Source organism: Erpetoichthys calabaricus, chromosome 4, assembly GCF_900747795.2.
Source record: "Erpetoichthys calabaricus chromosome 4, fErpCal1.3, whole genome shotgun sequence".
Lineage (NCBI taxonomy): Eukaryota > Metazoa > Chordata > Cladistia > Polypteriformes > Polypteridae > Erpetoichthys > Erpetoichthys calabaricus.
Window position 1 is genome coordinate 249,331,770 of NC_041397.2, and position 16,743 is coordinate 249,348,512.

The 16,743-nt window shown below is 38.5% G+C and overlaps 2 protein-coding genes across 2 annotated transcripts in view; both read left to right on the forward strand.

Annotated features, from left to right (window-relative positions):
• The window catches only part of rpl31 (ribosomal protein L31), an 810,223-nt gene that overhangs the window by 216,970 nt on the left and 576,510 nt on the right, over window positions 1-16,743 (forward strand). The window lies entirely within an intron of this gene.
• The window catches only part of cnot11 (CCR4-NOT transcription complex, subunit 11), a 63,741-nt gene that overhangs the window by 1,788 nt on the left and 45,210 nt on the right, over window positions 1-16,743 (forward strand). Inside the window, exons 2-3 of the mRNA XM_028800583.2 lie at window positions 1,635-2,180; window positions 7,396-7,560. Coding sequence (XP_028656416.1) covers window positions 1,862-2,180; window positions 7,396-7,560 — 484 coding nt within the window. The 5' untranslated portion in view covers window positions 1,635-1,861. The remainder of the gene's footprint in view (window positions 1-1,634; window positions 2,181-7,395; window positions 7,561-16,743) is intronic.

Below are 16,743 nucleotides of genomic sequence, written 5' to 3' on the forward strand. Positions count from 1 at the left end.
CTGCCTCTGAATTGTTTGATTTCTAATTTTAAAATGTGGAGCAGAGGGGTAATCAGGGAAAAATTTTGTCCCAAACATTATGGAAGGCACTGTATACATTGTAAGTGACTTGCTTGTGGTCATCAGTAGGTATCGACTCTTGTAGTTAACCTTCCACTCACTATATAAAATATATCACTCACCAAGCAAATTATTAGGTACACTAATGCTGGGTAGGGCCTCCTTTTTCACTCAAAACAGACAAGCAAAATGACAACTTTTACTGGCTAACTAAAAAGATTACAATATGCAAGCTTTCGAGGCAACTGAGGCCCCTTCTTCAGGCAAGATTGCTTGAAGAAGGGGCCTGAGTTACCTCGAAAGCTTGCATATTGTAATCTTTTTAGTTAGCCAATAAAAGGTGTCATTTTGCTTGGCTTTTCTCTACATTCATAATGGCTAACACGGTACAACACCCTAGTACTACTCAAAACAGACTAAAGCAATTTCTGCATATTTGTCAGCTGTACAGCTGCTGGGAATCTCCTGTTCTTCCACATCCCAAAGGTGTTCAATGGATTCAGACCCGGTGACTGGTAGGGCCACTGAAGAACACTGAACTCATAGCCATGTTCATGAAACCAGTCTGATATAACTATTGCTTTGTAACATGGTGTATTATTGTGCTGGGAGTAGCCATTAAAAGATGGATAAATCATGGCCATGAATGGATGTGAATGGTCAACAAAAATACTGCAATAAGCCGTGACATTCAAGTGATGTTTGATTGGTATTAACATATTCAAGGTGTGCTAAAAAGATTCATCACACCATTACACCACCACCTCCAGCCTGGACTGTTGACACAAGGTTGATTAAGCACATGGAATCATGCTATTGGCACCAAATTCTGACCCTACCATTTGTGTGCCTCAGCAGAAATCGAGATTCATCAGACCAAGCTATGTTTTTCCAATCTTCAACTATGCAGTTTTGGTGTGTGCCTACTGCAGCCTCAGTTTTCAGCTCTTGGCTGACTGGAGTGGAACCCAATGTGGTTTCTTCTACTGTAGCCCACCTCCTCAGGTTTCAATGTGTTGCGCATTTTGGGATGCTTTTCTACTCACCACAGTTGTAAAGAGTGATTATCTGAGTTACTGTAGTCTTTCAGTCAGCTTAAACCAGTCCAGTCATTCTTGTCTGACCTGTCTCATCAACAAGGTATTTCTATCCAAAGAACTGACACTCACTGGATTTTTTATCATAAAAAACTTTTGAGTAAACTCTAAAAATTGTTGTGTGTGAAAATCCTATGAGATCAGCAATTTCAGAAAAACTCAAACCAGTCCCTGTGCCACCAATGATTGGTCAAAGTCACTGAGATTACAGTTTTTCCCCCATTCTAGTGTTTGATGTGAACATTAACTGAAGCTCCTGACCTGTATCTGTGTGATTTATGCATTGCGCTGCTGCCACACGATTGGCCGATTAGATAATTGCATGAATAAGTGGGTGTGCAGGTCTTCCTAATAATTTGGTCAGTGAGGTTATACAGTATAATGGCAATGCGTTAGGTAATAGAGAACTACAATTCCCATGATTCATTAGTGCACGTGTCCACCATTTACTTCCTGTCGTAAAGTGCGACAGTGCAGAAATTCCGTTTTACGCGTCGCTACATCTGGCGGTTTTTAAAATTTTCAAACATTGTCTTTTTATTTGATCGAAGGAAAACTATAAAGACTTTGTATGACGGAGCGGAACAGTTACAGGATAGGGCAATGTTGTCTTAGCGAGACGGAGTGACCCCGTGGATTCCGTGGAAGATCCCAGCTCTTGTTGTCTGTTCCGGAGGGTACCCGAGCAAAGGAACTGGAGTGTCATGTCGCTCGCCCCGAAGGAGCTTTCCAACCTGCTGGGGATTATTTCCGAGGATGCTTGTACCAACACATTTGAGAACTTATCTACAGCTTTCCACCATTGCTTCGGCAAGGCCGAACACTTTCGAGTGGGTTCGGTGTTAGTAATGTTACTTCAGCAGCCCGACCTTCTCCCGACGTCTCCACAGCGGCTCACAGCCCTTTATCTTCTCTGGGAGATGTATCGGACCGAACCGCTAGCTGCCAACCCATTCGCTGCCGTTTTTGCCCACCTGCTTAACCCAGCACCGGTTGGCGAGGAGCAGGAAAAGCCGTTATCAGGTAAAGGCCCGTCTTCTTAATAAAGGCCTGCCGCCTGGCATTCTGTCTGCTGGCAGCGTCGCGTCTGAACAGATTATTATTTCAGTTCAGACAACTGAAATCAATATTCTGTGTTACAAATAAGTACAATTTAAATATAAAACTATTGTGTAATTGTTACAAATGGATGAAAGAGTTTCAATGGAATCTCCAAAAACACCTGCAAGAGTGAAGAATAACTTGTAATGCAAATTAAAGCAGAAAAGAAGAAACCCAAGTTATGGGCGATAGATGAATTGTTTTTATGGGTGGTTTAAAAGAAGAATTCCCCGCTCTGACAATGTAAACCTTTCTGTATCCAGATGGACGTCGGTGTATTTAAACAGCCCAAACTGTGAAATGATTAAGTTTAGCAAAGTTAGCCGGTAGGAGGTGTAGAAGAAGGAAGGCAACTTAGAAAGGTGTTTTTCTGTATTCAGATTTTCTTTTATTCGTCAGTATGTAATATATAGGAATTTAACTTGGTAGCTTTGGAGTAGCTTATAACACAACTTCACAAACAAATAACATAAGTTAAACAACATGCTCACACACATACATGTTTGTATACTGTAAATGGACACATATTAATGAAGTATATAAGAAAACATTAATAAGTGAGGAGTTACGGCTAAGTTACTGGTTTGTGAGGACTTTTATCTAAGAAAGGTACTGTTTAGGTGTCTCTTTTAGTTTTACTTGACCTAAAGCATTTACCAGGGGGGGAGTTTTTGGAGCAAGTGGTGACCTGGATGAGACTAGTCAGTGGCTATCCTTTTGATGCAGTTAGTGGCACTAGATGCAAACAGGTCCACAACAGATGAAAGAGCACATCCAATTATTTTCTCGGCAGACTTCACAACACGCTGTAATTTATTTTTGAAGCGGACTGTTGCTGAACCAAACCAGAAAACAACTGGGAAATGATGACTTGCCTGAACAAAATGCAACCAAAACCACAAATAGACTCTCCTGCATAATAATTCGTAATTACCAATTTGTTTATATAATATGATTTGATGTGACAAACATTAAACCTCAAAAGTGATGAATATGATGTATGTACTTTTCAGTACCCTTTTAAGAGAGCCTGTGATGTGTATTTGCACCTATGAACATTTTTGGTTTTTCTTCAGTTTGTATCGGCTACCTATTGCCACTTATTAGGATTAAAGTGCAGAAAATCCTTCCTGCATACAGAGAGGTATAAATATCACACTCTATAATCTCTTCATAGTCTAACAGTTGGACACAGCATTGCTTTGCTTGAAGGGATTTTTTTTTTGGGCCCAGTATAATAACTTGTTTATGAGCTGATCTAGGCTGCCAAGGTCCATTCTCCTGGAACTTTATGTTGAATTGCTCCTGGTATTAGGAAAACAGACTGTCCAAAGGTGGGCTGTACCTATTCATATCCAGGTTAAGACAATGTTTGGATTTTTGGCAACACCAGAGGGAACCTCTCTAAAAGGTCAGCAATATATCACACCAAGATGTGCAGTATTGTTCAAAATGGCATTCAGTGGTGTTTTAATTCTCTCCTTTGCTACCATCTCCAGGAGACCCAGGTTGCATCTCATAACTGATCCTGTCCTTTTAGTTAGTTTGTTGGTTTGGGTGGCCTTTCTTAAAGTGATGTAACTGGCAGAACCTTAGCATAGATAATTGCACTTGCCTCAACAAAGTTGTACAGTAGAATATGTGAAGGATGCTATTACCCACATTAAGGAATGCAGTCTCTTAAGAAAAAAAGCTTGCTCTGCCATTTTGTATATAGTTCCTCAGTGGTATGAGACCATCCTGTCACTGATCTGGACCCCATGTACTTGTAGGAGTGCATCATTTCTACATCAACTAAATAGTGACTGAACATAGAGGCTGTTTTGTGTAGCAAAAGTCAATAAACCAGTTCCTTGGTTTTCCTGATGTGCAAACAATTCCTTCTGCACCAAGAAACAAAGTTCTCTACCTGATTCCTATACTGTCTCATAACCCTTACCAGTACATTCCATAACTGAATCATCTGAGATTCTGAATGAATCATTTGAGAATATCTGCAAGTGATATGATGTAATTTTTTGTCTGTGATGTATAGTGTAAAGAGAAAAGGAGACAGGACTGTTCATCGTAGTGCTCCAATGTTGCTCACATCCCTGTCTCAGACACAGTCTTTGAGTCTCACAGGCTACGTTTTGGCGAACAGATAGACCATTATCCAGAACACCATAGGCTCATCCACCTGCATGTCTCTGAGCTTACCACTTAACAGGGATGGCTGAATGACATTTAAGGCTCTGGAGAAATCAAAAAACCTAATCCTCACAGTGCTGCCTACTTTGAACATGTGAAAATAAGTCTAGTAGAGCATATAGATAATTGTATCCTCTGCTCCAGTCTTTGGATTGCAGCGCCGTGATATCATACGTGTGAGATTAATTAGCGTAGTATTTTTCTCTCAGCAACCACATTCTCCAGCCTTGTGCAATTAAATGCTTTGATATAAACCTGCTCTCTGGAGTGTGAGAAATGGTCATAATTGGAGTTTGTTAAAAATCCAAACATCTCTCCTGTATAAGTACATTTTCTTTACTGTGGTAACATTTTTTTGAGTATTGTAGAATTTCCAAGTTGAAACCTCAGAGTGGGATTGAAGACCTTGTTAAGATTTGTTTCTGCACATAATCTTCTCTCCTAAGCCTAGCCAGTGGTTTGAATTCTGCTGTAGTTGCAGTATTTTGAATGCAAGCAGCAGATGCATTTTAAAGTAGCTTCCCTGTCCATTTATTACTTGAATGCTTGTCATTTTAAGGTAAATGAGTGCATTTTAGATAGATTATTAATCCCAAGGGGAAATTCACATACTCCAGCAGAAGCATACTGATAAAAAAAAAAAATTATATATATATATATATATATATATATATATATATATATATTAAAGAGTGATAAAAATGCAGTTATAACAGACATTTATTTATTTTCAGGTTCAGATGTAATTGGGAATGCTGTGGAGTTGGTACACACAATCTTCGACTTTTCACCAACTCTGACTCCTCATTTTATGGTACCACCAACTCTGACTCCTCTAGTTGTAATTTAAGCCAATATACACTACTGGTGAAAATTAGAGCATTATCACTGCCAATGTGAATCATCTGTCTGCTTTTTAGAACTCTAACCTGTTAAAATTTGGGATTAAAGGTTGTAGCAATGCCATTGTGGCATTTTTTATTTTTTGTTAAAAGTATTATATTAAACATTCAGAAACATTAAATAAAAGAAAAAACTTACAAAATTAAAAAAAAGATGTTATTTGTATTAAAGGCATGAAGACAAAACGTTTCTTGAATTAGTATACGTAAATTGGAAATTTGAACATATTACATTACTGTTTACATTTAGTCCATGACTGTGACTACACAGTCCTGGTAATTGGTTGATTGTGTGGAAGTGTCATATTATAGTGGCTTCACCTGAATATTTTTTAAAGAATTCTTGGTTGACTAAATACTGAAAAAAAAAAACTTACATTTTCCATATATTCACTGTAAAAAAACTTTGTAATGGTGTTTGCCTTCAATTAGTAAAATACAGCAAAGTTGTACTTTAAACTGCATTGATCCAAACTGTGAACATTTTTGGTTTCTAGTCTTTCTCTGTGATATAAGGGGTGCTGCTAGAATTGGGTTTGAGTAGTTAAGCTTTAGTTTATTTCAATTCTTGAATTGTTTTTCTGCATTGATCTGTTGTTTCAATGATAAACTTTGTGCGGGTTGGTGGCTTATTTGGCTACCCATGCATTTTGTAAACCTCCCTTGAACTATTGCAGTTTCCAGTTAGATAGGGCAATAAGTAAAAATGTGATAGTGTGACAGCTGCCACTAGATGACTCAAATAAGCTTCAGTCAGTTTACATATTTCACAAAGCTTTTGCAATAATTATGTTCAATATTGCCTATAGGATGTTGTGTGTAGAAACAAAAGATGTTCCAGCACAATACCTCAATTCTGCGAACTGAAGACTAAGTGATGAGCCAGCCATTACTGCAAAACTAAATTTGCAGCCACAGTGTAATAGTTAGTTCATCATGCTATTTATGCACCATGACCATCAAAAAGTATATTGATAATACACAAAAAAAACACTTATTGTATACATGTTCATGTGTATGTTGTTCATTAGTATTGTATTTCAGTCAGTACTCCGATAAGACATGCAGGGAAGATATTCATTCTGCCTTGAATACCTAATAATAAAATTTATCAAAGTGTAGAGATACATATCTGAACTTAATAGCCTGACATCAGACAGTGTTATCCACTACTAGGCAAGCATTTTAGTCTGATGGGTCCTTACTTGGCTACTTCAGCATGAACGTTTCTGTTAGCATCAGTGAGGTCAGTAAAGAGATTTCAAGTGCATTTCAGGAATTTTTGATAGGTGTAGAAACAGTCTGATCTTTTTATTTTATTTTTTTCTCAGAAGAATATTTGATAACTTAGTTAAGCTAGATATTTATTACATCTTCTAAGCACTACATTTAGTTTGAAGTTTTAAATTGAAATTATTTTTTTAAAGGTCATAACTGTTATTGGCTATATAATAAAATATTTACAAATGATTGTTAATTTTAATAAATATTAAAAATTATTTTTAGTGTTTATTTAAAAATATTTCATTCACTATGCCATATTAAATACAATTGTATTGTTCTCATGTTTGTTCTTGAAAATGTATCATTGTGTCAAATAAAAATGTTTTTTTAGTATCCTCCTTCACCATTCATGAAATATTAGTTCTCAAAAAAATGATGTGTACATCCCTACAAAAACTTTAAAGAGTATGTGTTTATGAGAATGTCATGAATTATCTTGGCATTCACCATGGCAGGTATGCTGATTTAATTGATTTTTTTTACTTTTTGTATTGATTTTAAATTTATATTTTTTTTATTATATAAATCCTGTGCTAAAATCCCCCAAGCTAATAACCCTATTTTTTATTATAGTGGAATCGAATCCTCCCCCAGCCACAAATTAAATTAAATCTAGGAAACTGTATGAGCTTGATTATTCCTGTATATATTTTTAATGTAAACATTAGAGTTTTAAACAAAAAAAAGTACTCAGAAGACCAACTTGAAGTGTCACCTGAAATTTATTTTTTGTTAATTTTGTTTTTTTTTTTTCTGGACAGGATTTCTTCCACCTATAACTTTGCCTGAAAAATTCTTTCTGTCTCAGCTGATGTTGGCTCCACCTCGGGAACTTTTCAAGAAGACTCCACGGCAAATCTCATGCATGGATGTTGGAAATATGCCTCAGTCAGTTGATATAAGTGGACTCCAACTTGCATTAGCAGGTAGCTAAATTCAAAATAAAAGGAAATGTTTAATTACCACGTACAAATAAACTTCTTAAATGTTAATTTATTGAACAGAGAGTACATTATACTTATACAACAATTTACTTTAGACTATTATTTATATTCTGTAGTCAGTATGTTTTCTTGCTTTACAACAATAATTTAATACCTTAGTTAAGTATGTTTTGACATACACTTAAATTTCAGATTAATTATGATTTCTTACAACATGGTACTTCCAAACAATTCCATACCTAATATACACTATATATAAAGGTATATGAATGTGTGTCTTGTACTTCATTATATGCAGAATGTTATCTACAAAATATATAACATTCATGTCGCCTGAATTCACTACAAAAAAAGAAGCAAAAGTGCAGTACCTGCTGATTCTTTCAGATTTTTGCAGAAGTAGCTTTATCTGTTTATCTGTTTTAAATGTTGCCACATCTTTTTCCAGTGTGTCAAGGTCCCAATCATAGTAATCTGAAGGTTAATACTTATCTGGTACCTAGTAGGGGTAATAAAGTATTAGAGTATTATTGGGATGCAAGGAACGAAAGCTATCAGTTTTAGAATGTGAAAGATGAAGTGTACAAATTACTCGCTGTTTTTCCACGCTTTGGCAGTGTGAGAACCAGATATAAGAATAATTATGCCTGCTCATTTTTGTTGGTTTATATTTTGTATCTTTGACAGAATACAAAAGAGTAAAAATGTATATATGGTCAGGATAAATTAAGTATGCTACAGGGGCCTTGAGGAGGCGCTTGATGGCAGTCCCAATTGGTTCATGAAAGAAATTAATTGGTTTCACTTTTGTACATGGCTGGAAACATTTTATAAAAAACACAATGGGCAAAATTATCCTAATGGTCTCCTGCATGATTTAAAATGTCCAGAGGTACAGTGCATCCGGAAAGTATTCACAGCGCATCACTTTTTCCACATTTTGTTATGTTACAGCCTTATTCTAAAATGGATTAAATTCATTTTTTTCCTCAGAATTCTACACACAACACCCCATAATGACAATGTGAAAAAAGTTTACTTGAGGTTTTTGCAAATTTATTAAAAATAAAAAAACTGAGAAATCACATGTGCATAAGTATTCAAAGCCTTTGCTCAATACTTTGTCGATGCACCTTTGGCAGCAATTACAGCCTCAAGTCTTTTTAAATATGATGCCACAAGCTTGGCACACCTATCCTTGGCCAGTTTCGCCCATTCCTCTTTGCAGCACCTCTCAAGCTCCATCAGGTTGGATGGGAAGCGTCGGTGCACAGCCATTTTAAGATCTCTCCAGAGATGTTCAATCGGATTCAAGTCTGGGCTCTGGTTGGGCCACTCAAGGACATTCACAGAGTTGTCCTGAAGCCACTCCTTTGATATCTTGGCTGTGTGCTTAGGGCCGTTGTCCTGCTGAAAGATGAACCGTCACCCCAGTCTGAGGTCAAGAGTGCTCTGGAGCAGGTTTTCATCCAGGATGTCTCTGTACATTGCTACAGTCATCTTTCCCTTTATCCTGACTAGTCTCCGAGTTCCTGCCGCTGCAAAACATCCCCACAGAATGATGTTGCCATCACCATGCTTCACTGTAGGGATGGTATTGGCCTGGTGATGAGCGGTGCCTGGTTTCCTCCAAACGTGATGCCTGGCATTCACACCAAAGAGTTCAATCCTTGTCTCATCAGACCAGAGAATTTTCTTTCTCATGTGTCTGAGAGTCCTTCAGGTGCCTTTTGGCAAACTCCAGGTGGACTGCCATGTGCCTTTTACTAAGGAATGGCTTCCGTCTGGCCACTCTACCATATAGGCCTGATTGGTGGATTGCTGCAGAATTGGTTGTCCTTCTGGAAGGTTCTCCTCTCTCCACAGAGGACCTCTGGAACTCTGACAGAGTGACCATTGGGTTCTTGGTCACCTCCCTGACTAAGGCACTTCTCCCCTGATCGCTCAGTTTAGATGGCCGGCCAGCTCTAGGAAGAGTCCTGGTGGTTTCGAACTTCTTCCACTTACGATTGATGGAGGCCACTGTGCTCATTGGGACCTTCAAAGCAGCAGAAATTTTTCTGTAACCTTCCCCAGATTTGTGCCTCGAGACAATCCTGCCTTGGAGGTCTACAGACAATTCCTTTGACTTCATGCTTGGTTTGTGCTCTGACATGAACTGTCAACTGTGGGACCTAATATAGGCAGGTGTGTGCCTTTCTAAATCATGTCCAATCAACTGAATTTACCGCAGGTGGACTCCAATTAAGCTGCAGAAACATCTCAAGGATGATCAGGAGAAACAGGATGCACCTGAGCTCAATTTTGAGCTTCATGGCAAAGGCTGTGAATACTTATGTACATGTGCTTTCTCAGTTTTTTTATTTTTAATAAATTTGCAAAAATCTCAAGTAAACTTTTTTCACGTTGTCATTATGGGGTGTTGTGTGTAGAATTCTGAGGAAAAAAATGAATTTAATCCATTTTGGAATAAGGCTGTAACATAACAAAATGTGGAAAAAGTGATGTGCTGTGAATACTTTCCGGATGCACTGTATATCAGTTTATTGTAGTGTGTCCTATCGCTCAAAACATGAACTGTTTTAATATTTTATATACTTTATGTAAGTGTATATTCTATTGTATTATTTTTCTAGCCACGCCTTACAATGGTGATTGGCGATCCTAATGGTGGATTGGCGATCCTAAATTGGCCCTAGTGTGTGCTTGGTGTGTGTGTGTGTGTGTGTGTCCTGCGGTGGGTTGGCACCCTTCCTGGGATTGGTTCCTGCCTTGTGCCCTGTGTTGGCTGGGATTGGCTCCAGCAGACCCACGTGACCCTGTGTTCGGATTCAGTCGGTTGGAAAATGGATGGATGGATGGATGGATGGATGAAAGATAAATGGAGTCCTTGCAAAGTGATGTAAATAACTATATAAAGAATTCACAGTAGTAGTCATTAGGTGGTGACAAGTAGAAAATATGAGAACCAATGAAAAAGGCTTCACTCATTAAGATTAGTTACTTTTCCTGAGAAACAATGCAAGGATGTAAAGGGGAAATAAATAGTTGAGTGTTCTGTGCCTATACCAAAGAAGGGAGGTGTATATAAGTTGTCCTCTATTCTCTTGACTTTGTTTCTTGGGCCTACACCCCATCTTTCTGCACAGAAGGTGGCATGTGCTCATTATTTACTTACCATTTTTTTCTATTTGGGTGTTATGCATGTTTAAGTGCAGAAAACCCTTCTCCTTTGACATATTCATTATATATGCTTTATAACTTGTGAATGCCTTTTTCTTGTATTTTTTTGATTTTGTGTTCTTATGTACAGAATCATTCCTTTTTCTTGGGACATGTGTATGTAAAATCCTGCTTAACTAAAATGGCCTGTGAACGTGCATAGCTAGGGTGTTAAATGCTTTATTTTTCAGCTCCTAATATTCTGAAGCTGTGGCTATAGCACTTAAATTTTATGTGCAGCAGTGTATTTAAAAATGTACATTCTGAAACAAGTGTGCCTCTTCAATCTGTCAAGTAACATTGTCATACTAGCAAAGTAATCATGCAGTGTTAACAAGATTAATAATATCATTTACTCCAATGAAAGTTGTTCATTTGGTCCATCCTTTTTTGATTTGCTTTTGGGGAAACAAGGTCCCCAGAACTGCATGTTTGGTGATTAGTAGACAACTTTTCTGTCTGCAAGATAGTCTATATCATCACCAGTTAAAATGGTATTATTGGGCATATGAAGGTTTTCTAATGGTAACGGCAACATTGGCATTCAGTCATAGAGGGCATTTTGGCTTTTCCAAAATGTGCAGCTGTCCACTGCTACTCTCTGTTTCTGTATATGTCACTCTTTTTGTTCTCTTTCTTATCAGTCCCTTCTGGTTTAACGTAAATTTTAAGTTAAGTAGCTTACGTTTCAGGAAAATATTTATCTGTAACTATGCCACTGTACAATACAGTATAGAAAAGAGAAGTGATGAAGAAACTGGAAGTACTTTCTATAATGGTAGAATATCATAAAATTGGATATATTATTTGCATTTTGAAGATGGGGGTGATTTGTGCTGGATCAATCTCACTTTGTGGGAAATTTTAGTGGTTTTGTTTTAGCTACTCAGAGAAACACTTTTTTTTTTTTTTTTTAATACAACTTCAATTTGCAATGCAGTTGTTTATGGTAGCAGACAATTGTGAAAAAATAACGGCACAAATTCCAAATTATTATTTTTAATTATCTGGAAATTCAAATATTTGGATTATAAAAATGGCAATTCTAATTAAGAAGTCTATATATTATAGCACTTAACTGATATGTTTTAATTTCATTATTTATTTTAAATATTTATTCATTAGATCACCCTAAAACCTACCTTCTCTTTTGAACTTTATGTCTGCAGTGTCTGTTAGTTTATATTCTTACTTACTGACTCATTTGTATAATGTATCAGCTCTTATTTTACATTTCACCTTTTTCATGCTTCTCTCAGTATTTATTCTTTATGCTGTTATGGATGTGAATTGTCCTTCATTTCACTTTACTTTTTAGCTTAAGTACATTGTGATAATGTGTTCTGTGAAAGATAGAGTAGAGCTTGTTAGTCAAAGATAGGGAAATGACAAAAGATCAGTTTCACAGGCACAAAGTAGTCTTTCTCTTGAAAGTATTATTTAATTGGCTTTAAATGTGATTGTACTAGAACACCATTATTGATATCATATTTGTGTCCAGATAAATGACATACTGCAGACTAACATATCACATTTTCCAAGCTTCAGTCAGTTGGTGCAGACTGGTGTGGGACAGTTTTAGTTAGTGAATACCTTCTTAAGTCATAAAGTGAAAGTAATTTGATTACATTTCTTCTTTGGCTGCTTATAGTATAGCCACATCATACAGGTATATCCTGCTTAACCCTTTAACCGCCAACTCCCTAAATATTCCCCAAGCCAGGCGAAATCTGAACAATTTTTGTTTTTTTACTTTTTTACATTTTTTTTACATTTTTTACATTTATTCAAGTAGTATTGACCACTAAATGTTGTGCAAGTTGCCAGTGTATACACGAAATCTATAAATGTAACCTGAATTCTCAGCTAAGCAAAACATCTTGATACCAAACCGTGCCCTTTTCAATGGTAGATACTGTCGAAACTGTAAGCGGCCCTTCCACGACAATAAACTTTCATCAACTGCAACTGACGGTCCTGGCATGTAGGGCAACTGAAATGCTTCAAATAAATGATCAATCAAAGGACGTAGCTTGAACAAGCGGTCGCGGTTTGGATCTTTCTTATCTGGCTCGTTTCTGTTGTCATTCAAATGAAAGAATTTCAGCAGCAAAGAGAATCGGTTACGTGTCATGACAGCTGCAAAAATAGGTGTTGCATACATAGGATCTGTAGACCAGTACATCTCAATATCTGGTTTTCTGATTATTCCCATCAACATCAAAATCCCAATGAATTTTTTCATTTCGTTTTCATCAGTGTCAAACCAAGCACGAACACGGGAATGTGGAGGTAAATTGGGATTTTTCTCAATAAACTGTGCTGCATACAGATTTGTCTGATGAACAAAATGTCTAATCAAATCAGGTGACACAAACAGCTCATAAAACTGCTCAGCAGTGTAATTGTTTACATCAACAATAAAGCCACACGTTCCCTCAAACGAATGCAGAAAAGGTAGTTCACCACGGGCAGCAGCCCAGCTGAGATGCTGGGGATACACCCACTCAGCGCCGTCATCCGATGCGTCTTCATTCACAATATCATGCAGCGCACGTTGCTGCTCATCACTGTCACTAAAATCTTCTTCAGAACTGCTACAATCATGATCAGAACTGTCCAAAATCGCCTGCAAAGCCTCACTTGAAGTCAGTTTACGTTTCGCCATATTCACAGCTGTTACATGCGAATCACGTCACATGACCGGCCAAAACAACCACAGACTTGTCGAAATACAACGTAGTAATAATACCCACGCCAAACCGTCAGTTATACTACTTGCCAGGCATTCATATAACCACAGGCAAATGTGCCGGATAATTCCGGCAGTATGGCGTTAGCATTAAAACAGCGGTGCCGGATATATCCGGCAGAGGGCGGTGAAGGGGTTAATAAGACTGTCAAGAAATTCCAGCCAGTTTCTTCCCTCATCTGTTGGAATGTGCATTGTTCTTTGACAAATTAACTGAGCGCCATGCTGTTTTTTGTTTTTCAATGTGTCACTAGTTTAGCCAGGAAAAATGAAAAGTGGTTTAAAGGTAGGCTCCATGTTTAAAGCGCCTTTTCAGGTCTTAAAGATACAGCTGGAGGAGGATTTACAGCAATGTGAACAGTAAATGTAACTCTGCTTATAAATATTAACCTGTGAAAAGTGATGTTATTTTTAGAAACTTTTGACAGTGAAAATCAAATCATTAATTAATTATACTTAAAACTAGGGGGCTCTGCCCCCTGCTCGCATCGCTTGCCCACCCCTAGGTTTGGTTTACCGGATATACAATTTAAAGAGATTGTTATTTTCATGGGAATTGTTACATATGCATTATTTTCACTTTTACTTTAAAACTTTTGTAAAAATATTTTGAATCAACTTTTCTTCAAGATCGCATTGAATTTTGATTCTGTGTTTGGACTTGCATTGTGACAACGCAACGTATATCTGCCTGTGAGTGAATATCGTGTCTTTCTCTCTATTAAATAAAAACGACTTTCTTGAAAGTTTGTCCATGCTCTTTCTTCTTCACTTTGTCATTGACTTGTCATCTAGAACGTATAAAATTAATGTCCTGATTAATTTATAAGAGCTGATAGCACAGGAAGTGTGTCTGACAAAAGCATTCACACAACTGACTGTAGATGACCGTGGTCTTGTTTGAAAATAGTTGTGACTTGAAAGAATCTCATGTTAAAAGTCTCCGTCTCACGGAACTTCATACCGCAACAACGTTTTTGGAATCTTAATTCCCGCAACATGAATTAGATGATCAGCAAGTCTCTGGCTTAAAGTTTAAATCCAAGCAATATATTCTCTTTTTGCTGTTACGTTATTTCACAGAGTAATAATTTCCGTTTTTTTGCGTTAATATGATCTTTCCTATCATTTTTTTGAGACTTTAGCATTTTCGTATTTCCATTATCTGTTACTTGCTGTGCATGTGTACCACACCGACATTTTTGTATTCTTTACGATGTTCTACTTTGTCATCCAATCCACTCTTTGTCTTTTATTTCTGTCCCCTGGCTTGGTTAAATCTCTTTCTTGTGGGACGTATAATGCTGCTCGCGTTGTGAAGGGGGGGCTGAACCCACGCTAAGGAGATGCGGTTGGATCAGCTGCTGTCTTGCTGGTGCTGCTGGCGAGCTGCGTGTTTTGCTTGTTACACTGTGCGTCAATCATTTAAAAGCCTGTACAGCAGCTGTCGCTCCGCCACAGATGTCGAACTGTCCAGCTCCATGCCAACAATTTTGCACCTTTTGTCTCGCGTGACGTCAAAATGTTTTTCGAGAAGATCACGTCTCGTCTCCCTCTCAAGATTTATTTTTATAACAGAGGGATATAGTATACCTTTTATTGTTTTTTCATTCTTCTTGCTCAAGAGTATTGACATTGTTGATAAGTGTATTGAACGTCACTTATAATAAATAGATTTTTTTTATCCCTATCAATGGAGGAAAACTTCAACAGGTAATTCAAAATAAATTTTTAAGAGTAGCCACATACTGTACTAGTGATTGACTACATCAACTTCTGTATGGACATTGTAGTTCCAGTAAGAACTGTACGCTGCTATGCTAACAACAAGCCATGGATTACAAGTGACATCAAAGGCCTTTTGAACCAGAAGAAAAGGGCTTTTAAAGGCGGTGATCAGCATGAGCTCAAGCACGTGTAGAAGGAACTCCGAGTCCAGCTCAGGGTGGCGAAGGAGGAGTACAGGAGAAAGCTGGAGCAGAAGTTGCAGAATAACAGCATGGAGGAAGTGTGGGATAGGATGAAGATCATCACTGGCTGCAGCTCGAAGCGGGGTGCCACCATCGAGAGAGACGTGAAGAGAGCAAACCAAGTGAACAACTTCTTTAACAGTTTGACCACCCTAACCCACTCTCACCTCTGAGTACTGCACCCTCCACCCATCCTTCTGCTGATACCAGCATAGGAGAGACATCCCCACCCACAATTACTGCAGCGCAGGTGAGCAGAGAGCTGAAGAGACTTCGTGCCAGCAAAGCAGCGGGTCCAGATGGAGTATTGCCACGACTGCTGAAGATCTGTGCGTTGGAGCTGGGGAGTCCTCTACAGTGCATCTTCAACCTGAGCCTGGATCAAGGGAGTCCCGAGGCTTTGGGAAACATCTTGCATCACCCCAGTCCCAAAGGTATCACGTCCTAGTGAGGTGAACGACTTCCGGCCTGTTGCTCTGACGTCACATGCGATGAAGACCATGGAGAGGCTGCTGCTTCACCACCTGAGGCCTCAGGTCCAACACGTTCTCGACCCTCTGCAGTTCACATACCAGGAGAAGGTGAGAGCGGAGGATGCCATCTATATTCAACACCGATACCTCTCCCAATTGGACAGAGGTAGTGGTGTTGTAAGAATTATGTTTCTAGACTTCTCTAGCGCCTTCAACACCATCCAACCTCTGCTCCTTAGGGACAAGCTGACAGAGATGGGAGTAGATTCATATCTAGTGGCATGGATCATGGACTATCTTACAAACAGACCTCAGTATGTGCGTCTCGGGAACTGCAGGTCTGACATTGTGGTCAGCAACACAGGAGCGCGCCACAGGGGACTGTACTTTCTCCGGTCCTGTTCAGCCTATATAAATCAGACTTCCAATACAACTTGGAGTCCTGCCACGTGCAAAAGTTTGCTGACGACACTGCTATCGTGGGCTGCATCAGGAGTGGGCAGGAGGAGGAGTATAGGAACCTCATCAAGGACTTTGTTGAATGGTGCGACTCAAACCACCTACACCTGAACACCAGCAAAACCAAGGAGCTGGTGGTAGATTTTAGGATGCCCAGACCCCTCGTGGACCCCGTGATCATCAGACGTGACTGTGTGCAGAGGGTGCAGACCTATAAATATCATGGAGTGCAGCTGGATGATAAATTGGACTGCACTGCCAATACTGATGCTCTATGTAAGAAGGGACA